General features: G+C 34.9%; 2 protein-coding genes and 1 pseudogene across 2 annotated transcripts; 1 reads left to right on the top strand and 2 right to left on the bottom strand.

Annotated features, from left to right (window-relative positions):
- The first annotated feature begins 2541 nt into the window (after positions 1–2541).
- On the top strand, positions 2542–8153 carry LOC104887863 (probable polygalacturonase). Its single transcript, XM_010672625.4, has 6 exons — positions 2542–3142; positions 3952–4269; positions 4702–4822; positions 4932–5106; positions 5184–5254; positions 6954–8153. Exons 1-6 carry the CDS (start codon positions 3131–3133, stop codon positions 7628–7630), a joined length of 1374 nt encoding a protein of 457 aa, XP_010670927.2. The 5' UTR covers positions 2542–3130; the 3' UTR covers positions 7631–8153.
- A 1101-nt stretch (positions 8154–9254) lies between these two features.
- Positions 9255–11168, bottom strand: LOC109134580 (probable carboxylesterase 12; annotated as a pseudogene).
- Positions 10922–12289, bottom strand: LOC104887862 (probable carboxylesterase 7). Its single transcript, XM_010672624.2, has one exon. It carries the CDS (start codon positions 12144–12146, stop codon positions 11175–11177), a length of 972 nt encoding a protein of 323 aa, XP_010670926.2. The 5' UTR covers positions 12147–12289; the 3' UTR covers positions 10922–11174.
- Positions 12290–12784: the final 495 nt, after the last annotated feature.

The following is a 12784-nucleotide window of genomic DNA, read 5'->3' as shown; positions in this document are numbered from 1 at the left end:
TCTTAATTTCGACATTGACCATTTCATCTTCATTTAACCCCTTATTTCTATTAAGGGCAGCACCAACTCTATACATCTAAAAAATTATGCCGTAAAATGCGAATATGATTTATCTTGTAAGAAAATTAAAATTTGTGTGTATTTTTTTCAGAAAATATTTTAAAAGGTTTTTTTTTTTTTTTGATTGAGAAATTAAGTCAGCCCAAGGGCTAACCTTGCCCAAGGCTGGCTGGTAAAGCATGCAAAGCATGCTAAGGAAATACCCCAACATAATGCCGGGGGTAAGGATCGAACCCCTGACCTCAAGGATCAGAGGGGAGTGCTCTACCACTTGAGCTAGCTCCTCATCCTTATATTCCACTAAACTGTATTAATAAGAGGGTTTTTTTATTAATTTTCCTAAATTAAACTAGGTATGACACATTCTCCCTAGTAGGCTAGTATTATGGGCTATTGGGCTAACCGGCTAAGTCACCATAGTCGGCAATTTGGCATACATATTTTTTTATTTTTTTTTTGTACAATTCACATTTTTTCTCCATCCACCTATGACCTACCATGTTCTTAATGCATGTATAAGTCAAATTTGAAAGTTTAAATTAGGGTGAAAGGAGTATCATCTAGACATCTACCACAAAAATTGGCAGTCTAGGGCGTGAAGCTCAAATATAAAATTATTTTGAGGGAAATTCAAAGAGATCTAAAAGCATATTAATTGTGTAAATTAAACATTCTTCAACTTATTAAGAAATTTACTTTATAGTGTACAAATCTATATCCATGTATTACTAATACCAATATAAGTGAATAAGCGTTTTAAGTTATTATGTGTTACAATGTACACTACACTTACATTAAAAGGACATTTCTTTGGAAAATGATCAAAATATTTGCGCCATGACATCTTATTTCAAATGCCATGACCTTACCATCAATCTACGTCTCTTATATTCGACCAATTTCACTTCTAGCTACTAAATCCTTATGTCTTAGTAAAAAGGTAGATAATAAAAAATTTCAACAGTAAAAATTATTGAAGTCCCCCTCTGACATGTATGCCTCTACGTGTTGCTAGTCCCCCCTTTGATATGGCGCCATGTTATATGTGGTATGACATTTTTGGAAAATTTCTCATTACAAATGTTTTTAAGTAACTTTGATTCTTATTTTTACTAGCATATGTTAATATATAACTGAAAAAATTGGGACAAATTTTACTTATAATTGACTACATGAACAAGAAATGGGTAAAACTAATAAGAATATGGTAGATAAAAATGATTATTTTCAAGTGTATTCAACTCAAAATTTAATTCCTTTTATAAGGGATACATCTAGGAACATAAAGAGTATTGGAGGGGTAAGACTTGTAGCATACTACCTCTGTTTTTATTTAGTTGCAACGTTTTGACTTTCACGCTTGCCAATGTACAATTTCAAATCGTTTTATCTCTAATTGTATGTAATTAAAAATTATAAAAATTTGATATTATGAAAGCTTACATCGAAACGAATCAAACAAGACCCCACATGACTATATTTTGTTTAACATATAAATCAATAAATGTGGTCAAAATTAGAACAAGACCCCACTGAAAACTTTATAATCACAAAATTAACGCGTTAGGCTATGAGCGAAGTTGTTTTGGATGATTTAAGGTATATAGCCGTTGATCTCATTAGACCAAGATCACGTGAAACTCTCATCTCACGAATGTTAAATCAACCTTTATTAAACTGGCAAAACAAAATCATTAAACTTGTACCAACACAAAATCTTCTCCCATCATCACATCTACTCGTTCTCTCTAGCGACACACACTAATCACTTTCCACGCAAAGAGAAATAAAGAGAGAAAATCAGGTAAAAAGGGGACGTTATTAAGAATATTGTCATTAACAATATTGTTAGCATCTCACAAGTGCTAAATCAACCTTTATTAAACTTGCAAAACAAAGTCATTAAACTTGTACCAACATAAAATCTTCTCCCATCATCACACTCTACTCGTTCTCTCTAGCGACACACACTAATCACTTTCCACGCAAAGAGAAATAAAGAGAGAAATCAGGTAAAAAGGGGACGTTATTAAGAATATTGTCAATAACAATCTTTTTAACATCTCACAAGTGCTAAATCAACCTTTATTAAACTTGCAAAACGAAGTCATTAAACCTGTACCAACATAAAATCTTCTCCCATCATCACACTCTACTCGTTCTCTCTAGCGATACACACTAATCACTTTCCATGCAAAGAGAAATAAAAAGAGAAAACCAAGTAAAAAGGAAACGTTATTAAGAATTCTGTCAGTAACAATCTTTTTAACCGCTCAAAAACCCGAACATTAAAATAATCACCAATACTAATCAATACTCCCTACCAAACTAGTAATTATTGGTATCCTTTATTTCTTATTTTGATCTAACATACCCAATTTACCCATAATATTATTTATCAAAGTGCAACCTTTTTTTTCCCCTTTTAAGTGCCTATTAATCTACTATAGTGCAAATTAAGCTTAGTACTAAGTTTTTTTTTTTTTAAATTGTGGGGTGGTGTACTAAATTTTTTGGTCTAGTTGTATTTTAGTTATTTTTTTTGACAGCACAATTCTTTGTTGTTTCTCAAAGATTTTGCTCATAAGAGAGCTGGCATTCCTTATTTAAAAAATACGTTATACAAATTTTTTTCCTTTTAAAGTGTTTTTTCCTTTTTATTTTATTTTTATTTTCTCCCCTTCTTCTCCTTCTTCTTCTTCATCTGTCACTCTTGATGCCCCCATTGATTATTTTGTCGTTTACATAATCAACACTACTTATAAATCATAATCATAGAGCCAAAAAAAAGGAGATGGGAAAAAAAAAGATTTAATTTTTATTTATTATTTTTAACTGGGTCATTGATTATTTAGTAAAAAATTAAACTATTTGGTATTTTTTTGGGAAGTTTATTTTTGCTGGTGTGAAGCAAGATTTTATTGTAAGGTGTTGTTAGGTCATTGGGTGTGTCTGTGTGTGTCTATTGTTGTCTGTTTGAGAGAAAAAGTTTGTTTTTCTCTCTCCTCTTTTTTCTCTCTCCAATTTTTGCACAAATTCAACTGTACATTTTTGCAGAAGCTGCAACTACATGAAGATACTAGTAAGTATGTTTTTTATTTTTATTTTGTGGGTGATTGGAAATTTTCCCACAACATTTTTGTTTTGATTTGTACAAAATTTGGTTTTGTTAATGTTGATCAACAGATTTCATGATCTGGGTTGTCTTGCATTTGACTGCTGAGAATGTTTGAATTGTGAGTGAAGTAGATGGGATCTTACTTTGTATGTGATTCATTTTGGAATTTTGAGTAGAATTTTGCAGATTTGTGATGTTTTTGCTGTGTAAAATTTGTGGGTTTTTGTTTTTGGTAGTTCTTTTTTTTTGCTGTTGTACTTAATTTTTTGCAGTTAATTGTTGTCTGTTCTTTTCTGGGAATTTCTTTGATTTCAGTTTTATGTTGTATTGTTTTCTTTTTTTTGCATGATTGAAAGTTTGAGAATTTTTGCAGGTTCAATTGACACTTGGATCAGTTTTGTAGTTTGTCTTGTCTTCAAGTAGTAGTAATTAAGCTGCTGAATTTAGAAAATGAGGGTCATTTCTGGGTTTCTATTCACCTAGTTTTTTCTATGTTTTCCAATAATTGACTTCTGACTTCTGGGCTTATCTTAAGTTGATGTCTACTTAACTGTGCTATATAGTCAAAGTTGATTTTGTTATTACTGTTGATTCATCAGTTCTCTCTGTTTGTTGTTTGAATCAGGCTGACTTGCTTTTGAATACTGTTACTAGTGGCCAGCATTGTGCCGTAGATTTGTAGTTCTGTTCTTGTGGGTTGATTACTGTAATTCTTCATGATGATGGTGAATGACTGAGGTGTTTTAACATTCTAAATTTTCTATTTCTTTTAGGTGGCATTGCTTCTGCTTTCTGCTCTTAGTAACTCAATCGAAGTGTTTGGGGATGATAGCGAGGAGCAATGCAGATACAAGCCGAAATTGGATCCGAGACCTCATAGTGTATCCATCGTTGAGTTTGGTGCTGTTGGAGATGGAAAAACACTGAATACTGGGGCTTTTCAAAATGCCATATTCTATCTCAACTCGTTTGCAGACAAGGGTGGCGCTCAACTGTATGTGCCACCAGGGAAGTGGCTTACCGGGAGTTTCAATCTTACTAGTCACCTTACCCTTTTTCTGGAGGCTGATGCTATCATCCTTGGATCTCAGGTTTAATAATTGCTCTGCTGAATCTGAAATTGTTCTGGATTGGTTCTCTTGCTAGGATAGCAATTACTTTTGAATTTTTTTTGAGGGGAGTATGGGAATTACTTAGTCATTGCATTTAGGGGTGTTTATACAGTTCTAGTTTTGGATAAGTTTTCTAGAACAACTTCCCAACTTTTACATATATGACAAGAGGATCAACTTTCCAACTCTATGTAAAGAAAAGATAACATTGTAAAATAAACCATTTTCAATGCATAAAAAATGGTAAGCGAAAGTCTATCAAGTTACTTATGCATAACTTTTTGGAGAGGATTAATTGAGTAAAAGAGAAGAACAATCACTGTTGATCGTTATAGCCATTGTAAATGTAACATCCTAGCTGGTTAATTTTGTTAGTAAGCCTCCATTTAACCATAACACAAATGCTTGCAGGATCCATCCCATTGGGGAGTCACTGATCCATTGCCATCATATGGTCGCGGAATGGATATCACAGGAAGCAGATATCGAAGCTTGATAAATGGATACAGTTTGCAAGATGTTGTAATAACAGGTAAGTTATATATTTTTTTTTTTAACTCATGCAATTTTCTAATTAACTTAATCTATAGTTGTTACACTTTTTGAATATAACATATGTGTGCTTATTTAACTTTAACTAGGTAATAATGGAACTATTGATGGCCAAGGATCATTTTGGTGGGATAGTTTTCGATCTCATACCTTAAATCATAGCCGCCCTCATCTTGTGGAAATTGTGAAATCCTTTGATGTCGTGGTTTCGAACTTGACATTTTTGAATGCGCCTGCATACAATATACATCCTGTTTATTGCAGGTATTCTAGCTAAAATCTTAGTCTTCGCATTGCAATATGTTTATATTTTGTCTTACATTGCCTTTTATTCTATGCAGTCATGTACTTGTACAAAACATTTCAGCTTATGCTCCATCTTCATCCCCTTACACAATTGGTGTAGTCCCAGGTTAGACTCTAGTTCTCCGGTTTGTCCATCTAATGCTGTTATCCTTCATAAAATGCTATGCTCATGATACTTTTCTACTCATTCATCTATGATTTTGAATGATACAAAAATATTTTTGCATGTCTTGCTATCGAGAAATGCACTTTGAAGTGCTTGGCCCCAATGTGAGGAGTGTTTGACTTCTCTTCTTTGATATTGGTTACAGTTCCTCCGAACCCCATCCCATATTAATGAGCCCACCCGTAGAATTTGTTATCATCATGGACTTTGAATTTTCACTTAAAATTTCACTTAGCTGAAGTTACTTGAACTCATTCGAGATTATTGTATCTGTAAATCTAGGTTGGATATTCCTTATCGGAACTAATTTGAAAACCTTTCTCTAAGTTGAAAGGAAACGCTGAAGGGTTGACCACGGAAGCTACATGATTGGTGTCATTTCTTATAGTTGCGGATCAGCTTTTTTTAGAAAGTAGCTAATTTTTCGTAAATTGCCTGTCATTATATAGAAGTTATATTGCGAGACGATTGAACCGCCTCTGAGGCTGTGACTTTGACATTTGGCCATATGGGGCACATTTATTTTTAGAATTAGCATAGTCATCATATAAAGCTGAGTTGTGACATGGATTCTAAATTCTTGTGTAGTTGAATAGGCTATTAGGACTAGTGCTTTATGTGCTTCGGCAAGTAGAATGTACATAAAGTTTTAAGGAAAGTGTGTACTTGGAGGTGTTTTTATTACTGGAAAGGGACTGTTTGGCTTTGCTCGTTTTCTTCCCTCTGACACAACACAACATGCTTCATGAGAAAGATGATTGCTTTTTTGACGTGGTCCGACAAATTTGAGCTTTGTCCAACTAGTGTAGCAAGGATAATTTACTTTCAGGGATGGGGATCGAGATGCTGTCCTTCAACACCAACTGCAAACAGTGTTGGCAAGAATAGATGCCTTTGTTAACTTACAGAATTAATGCCTGCCATTTACCCAGAATTCTTGAGCTCAATGGTTCAATAGGCTTGTCCTTTGTTCTTTTAGAAGCTAATCTGTTTTGTAGATTACCTATTTAGTAGCCAAATCGTATGGGCTCATAGACAAAATACAATTGGATAGTGAACTTCTACAATTGCATAGAAGATGTTTTTATTGGATCTTCGACTTAAAAGTTAAAACGCATTGACTAACCACCTTCTTTATTTGCAACAAACTACTTTGACACTTTTTTTAATCCATTGTACCCAAATGTAAGAACTCCGATACTAGTAGGATGCTGCACTGAAAAAGGCGAGATATAGCAAATATGAACACTGACTTCATGAGAGATTCTGCTAGTCTCTTAACTGAAAGGATCAGTTCACAAAAAAATCAACTGTAGAAGAAGTGAAATCCTGAATATCTTTTATTCTATGCATTAATGTTGCCAAAAGATAGATAACATGGTTTATATGTAGAAATCACGGGATATGGACCTCACTATTGGGATTTCATCATTTTTCTTCTAGTACATCTTAAAAACCTGTTGTACATGCCTGAACTCTCCCTAGATAGATAATAAATATGGTGCTATTAAAGAAAGACACTGAAGTGTCATCATCACCACATTATTTACTGTCAGTATTGATTCTTTTTTATTGTTTTTTGCTGTTCAATTATTCTTCTATATACTGAGTTATCCTTGTTTGAAAATTGTAAATTCAGACTCTTCAGATCACATGTGTATTGAGAACTGTAACATAAGCATGGGTTATGATGCCATCACTCTAAAAAGCGGGTGGGATGAGCATGGTATTACGTATAATAGGCCTACTACATATGTGCATATCAAGCAAGTCAATCTTGAAGCATCAACTGGTTCTGCCGTGGCATTTGGCAGTGAGATGTCTGGTGGCATTTCTTATGTTCTAGTTGAAAATCTGCACATAAAAAACTCGTTCACAGGTATTGACTTCAGAACAGCTGTAGGACGAGGGGGTTACATAGAGAATATACAAGTATCGGATGTAGAAATGGAAAATGTTTACACTGCATTTATTGCAAATGGTCAATACAAATCTCACCCCGATGAAGAATATGACCCAAGTGCACTCCCCGCTTTGGATCAAATTTCCATTGAGGATGTAACCGGGGAAAACATTACAATGGCCGGTAGTTTCACCGGCATTGAGAATTCTCCTTTTGAGTTTACTTTGTCAAATATCACCTTATCCATGAATTCAGCCACATCCCCGATTTCTGCCTGGGTTTGCTCCAATGTTGTCGGATCCTCTAAGACCATCTCTCCCGAGCCTTGCCCTGAGCTCGAGAGCTCCTCTATAAATTCCCTCTCTTCCTTCATCGCCACCTTAAGTTCAAAAGGTCTGGCCTCACATTCATAATCCCTCTTTGATGATGCTAAGGAAAGGAAAGAGTTGGGAATCTTCATCATTGCTTCATCATAAGCATCATAGGATAGATTCTTTCCAATAAGTTCAAAAAGTATATTTCATTATTCATCTCGTTGCATTCTTGCATGTTACTCCAAGAAAAGAAAAAAAAAACACAAAATAATCTGCATATTAGTGTACAGCTTCATTTCTTCATTCTTGTGTAAGCAAATTTTTGGTAGTGGTGACAGAAAGTATCAAGAAAAGTGTAATGTTGTGTATTTTTTTTTATTTCTTTTTCCCTTTTTACATTACATGTTAATGTTCTTTTTGTTTTCTTCTCTTTTCTATTTTTTGTTATTTATTATATTTCTCTTTTTGGCATTTAAATTATCATTTGAGTTTATGTCTGGTTGTAAATCATCTTCATGAGAGGAGGGGCATGTTAGGTGATACAGAGCTGTTAATGTGTAGTGAAACAAAGACTTATATTTATTTATTTATTTATTATTATTCATGAACAGAATATTGTGAATGTTTGAGTTGTCAAATTTGGCTTTATTTTCTTTGGGTGATGTTAACTCTATTGTCTCACTTTTTTGACAATGAGCTTTCTCTTCTTGTCTCCACAAAAAAGTTGTTCAATATTGGACATATATATTCATTTCTAGTGGAATCCCAGGTAATCTAATGTATGATGTTTCCCTTGCTGCATTGCATGGGTGTCATTTGACTACATAATGTATCATTTGCAAAACTTTTACTTCTTCTTGTCTTCTATTTTCTAATCTTCCCTCCATGTGACTTTGTGAGCTGCAAGCTGTAAGCTCCAAGGTGGGGTTGGCTGGGGGACTGGTAGCACTACACCTTCCCAAAGTTCGATTCGAATTTTCCGGGGGTTCAGATGGCCTCGGCTCATATATTCGGGCCCAATATGTATCAAATCGTAACAAAATAAAACAAAGTACTCCATACTTCCCAGCTTCAATCAAACGAGCCCTAAATGTAAGGATGACTAATATTTATAATTTGATATGAAATTGATGGAGTCAATATAGTAGGAAGTATTAGATTTTGAGTTCAATATCTTAGAGAAAATTTGCAAGTGTAATAGCTGGTTTTTGATATAATTTTCAATAATTGTGATGGGCATGTTCCATTATATTCCCTCACCTAACGTTTAGATCTTTTGGACCACTTGAGCCTTGAGGGGCCGGCCTAGCACCAATCATGGAACATCTCGCATAAACAAATCTAGATCTATAATATATTCAAATGTAATTATAGTATCTTTTGTCTCATTATTTTAAATATATCTAAGTGACAATTCCAAACAGCATTAGATATTATTCCAACGTAAAAATTAGATTTTCCCATATTAAATAAGAGTGAAGAGTTACAGACCACAAAATTAACCTGACAAACCCATTTACATCAAAGATACACTATCATATACTTCTAGTTTTCTAGGAGTTGCTACAAGCTTACAATTACAATTATTGTCACCATATAATTATATGACATCAATCATTAATTGAAACAACAAAAAGTTTTGTGGAGAACAACGGAGGTGAAAAAACAGCAATAGTTCCTTACATCGACAATTCGATGCTGTAAAAATATGTTTGTCCTTAAATTGGTAACCATAGGCAATAAAGAGTAATAATGTTTATATAGTTTGTTGTTCGCTATCAAACCGTTTGTTTTTCTTTTTTAAAAAGGATGTTTATAGTGTAGAACGTCCAGGATTGAGAAAAGCCACAAGTTTTGCCATAAGATTAATGTAATTAGCAGAAGAAGGATAATGAAAGACATGATCCTCCCCTTCAGCCTCTACAACCTCAATCTCCCCTGCCACCCTCTCTTCTCCAAAGCCTCCTTATAATACACCCCTCGTTCGCTCATAAAATCTTTCTCTGCCACGAAAACCAGCACCTGCTTGCAGAGAAAGCCTTGGTAACCAACTGTTTGAGTCCAAAAAAGACTCAAACACTCAAAAAGTTACACATTGGTACCATTATAACCTGGTATTGGTATCACATTGTTATCAGGATTGGTACCAAGCAACCTTACTTTGGTATCAAAATTTTCGGACAATGGTACCAATATAACCTAGCATTGGTACCAAACAACACGCGCGTGAAATTTCCAAGGCTTAAAATGACCAAATTGCCCCTGTTTGAGTCTCCTAAGAGACTCAAACGGTTGGTTGCCTAGACAAACTCCCTGCTTGCACCCCAGCCTGCTCAACTGCTGGTCATTGATCGGGTTAATCGAAGCATCATCACTACCACTACTACTAGTAGAACAAGTAAGTGCCCATATTCTGTCAGCTAAATCAGGAACAAGTAGGGTTCTGCATTTAGCAGTCTGGCCAGTCTCATTACCAATCCTTTGCTTTCCCCAAAAGTAAGGATGCACCAATATAATCCCACTGATGATGATTGATGAGGTTCGCGTCTAGGCCACCTTCAGTACCCACTCGAATAGCTAATCTATGCGCGATATTGCCACCCGCGCTATACATGGTCTCGGATCCATTGTTCCCTGGTATGACAAACTAGCCACTTAAGAGCATCCCAACAATCATTGTAAGCTGTTGGAAGGCGATGCTCAGAGTATTCCTCTATATTCTACATAAACAATCAGAACATGAGCTGCAAAGGCTAAGTTATTAAGGTAGTTGTGATACCTTGGGAGGAAGTACTGTCAACAATAAACTCACCTCCATGAAAGTATAACAAAAGTAGTATTCTTTTGTTTTATGGAGTTTTCGTTCAAATAGCCTAATTAAAAGATGTCATGTTTTGTTGTTTCTGAGGAATTCATATTTATGTCTTTAGATTCTATCTTGGTTTTGGGATCTAAATGATGGTGGAATAGGAGGAAAATCAGTGAATATTTCTATCTTCCCACTTTGGTAAAGGTGGAATACTGGTGAATTATCAAAGATGATTATGTAATCAGTTTTGTTTGAAGAACTTGAATCCATGTTTGTCTAGATTAATTAGGCTCTAATAACAAGAAATAAGATGGACCTCATCCAATTGCTTGATTAAAGGCCAAGTTTAGAAGAGACCTACAACCTAGGCTCTTATCTTTTGGACTAAACTAACTGAATTTGTCTAGACTGAACTGAGTTATAAATGTGAGTGAAAATTAACTGAAACTGAATTTGTCTAAACTGAACAGAACTGACGAAACTGATTTTCCATGAATTCAAGTTCAAAGAAACAAGCCTTAATAAGAATTTTTGATGTCATGGAAATTCAGTTTAGTATTTATAACAATACTGTACTTAACTAAATTTTCATCAAAATCACTTTTTCATAAATACATATATAACGCCAGGTCAATCGAAAACGAGAATCACTAATAAATATCAAACGGGTTGGTAGATAACAAGCGAATGGAAAGACCACAACAGCCTCACCACACAAGACTTAAAAAAACATCCTTACCCTCAATTAGTAACTATGCTATTTTACTAAAAGTATCAATGTCATATTGTCATTACTCATTACAATTTGTGATTCTCCATCAAACACATTGTTATTCAGAGTGCAGAACGTTGAGGATTAAGGAAAGCAACAACTTTTGTCATAAGATAAACAGAGTTAACAGAGGAAGGTTTACGCAAATGAAAGGCATGATTCTCCCCTTTACACTCTACCACATCTACTCTTCCTTGCCACCCACTCTTTACCAAAACCTCCTTGTAGTACAACCCTCGGTCTCTCAAGAAATCATTCCCTGCAACCAAAACCAACACCCTCTTGCACCCTAACCTCCTCAAGTTCGGATCTCGAGCCGGGTTAAACCAAGGATCATCAACACCATCACTACTAGTAGGGCAAGCAAATGCCCATACTTGATCAGCTAAATCCGGGGCCGACATTAGGCTGCATCTTGCAGCCTCATTGCCAATGCGTTGCTTCCCCCAAAACATAGGATGCACCAATATAATGCCACTTATTAAGTCACAAGGTAAGCCCTTAACCCCTAGTCGCATTGCCAAATAATGTGCTATGTTGCCACCTGCACTATCACCCATTAAGTAGACTTTAGTGAAGTCTACATGATCCTTAATCCATACTTCCTTAGCATGAAAAACCACCCAATTTAGAGCATTGCAGCAATCATGATAAGCTGCTGGGAGACGGTGTTCGGGTACTTGTCTATACTCAACAGAAACAATCATTACTTGAGCTTCAGAGGCTAAATTGTTAAGGTAGTTGTGATATTTTGGAGACAATGTACTTTCAAAGATAAATGCACCTCCATGAAAGTATAGTAATAGTGGTACTTTTTTGTTTTTAGGGAGGTTTGGTTTAAACAGCCTAACTAAGACACCTTCTTTTGTTGTTGCATCTTTAGATTCCACCTTTGTTTTGGGATCTAGTGATGGTTGGACAGGAGGAACTTCTGTTAGTCTCTCCATTCGACCGCTTTCGAAAAGGCGAAAATATGGTGTATAATCAATCACCACCTTCTCTTCTATTGTGTTTGTGGAACTTGGAGCATACATGGCTGAATTAGAACTATGCAAAAGAAAGAGTTGGTTAGTTTAGGATATTATTTCAATGGAGATGCTAATTGCTAAGTTATATATAGTGAGGAAAATGAATATTGTACATGTGTGTTATACGTGGATAGAAATGCAAATATTTGGTGTTGATTTTTCATGATTACTTAATGTCATCTGTGTGATGAACAAATCAACTAGTAGATAGGTTGATCAATACACGTAATAGTAAATAGTAATAGTAATAGCAATTATGTAATGTAAGGATAGGACTTGGGAGAATCTGATGTTGATCTTCTTAAGATGTTAATTATAGTCAATAAGCTCCATGCATATCGCGAAGGGAATAAAAAACTTTGATTTGGCAAATTCGTTACACATGCATCAAGAAAAAAAAAAAAACAGCTGTTCTACTCCTATACTTTTCGTCTAATTTAATTATTAACAGATGTATAGTAGAATAAAATCAATAAGGCAGATTTGCTATGTTATGTTCAACTTTGTGGCGGAACATGAACAAGTCTAGAACATAATTTTGATAATGTAAGAGTAGAAAGAAGATGAAAAACAGGTGTACCGTATACATGGTTCAGTTCGTATGACGTACTCCATCTCGAAAATAAAGGATTCCTAGAAAAGAG

The sequence above is a fragment of the Beta vulgaris genome, chromosome 3 (assembly GCF_026745355.1).
Source record: "Beta vulgaris subsp. vulgaris cultivar EL10 chromosome 3, EL10.2, whole genome shotgun sequence".
NCBI classification, from domain to species: Eukaryota; Viridiplantae; Streptophyta; class Magnoliopsida; order Caryophyllales; family Amaranthaceae; genus Beta; species Beta vulgaris.
The sequence above is the reverse complement of the archived record's forward strand: the minus strand, read 5'-3'. Positions and strand labels throughout refer to the sequence as shown.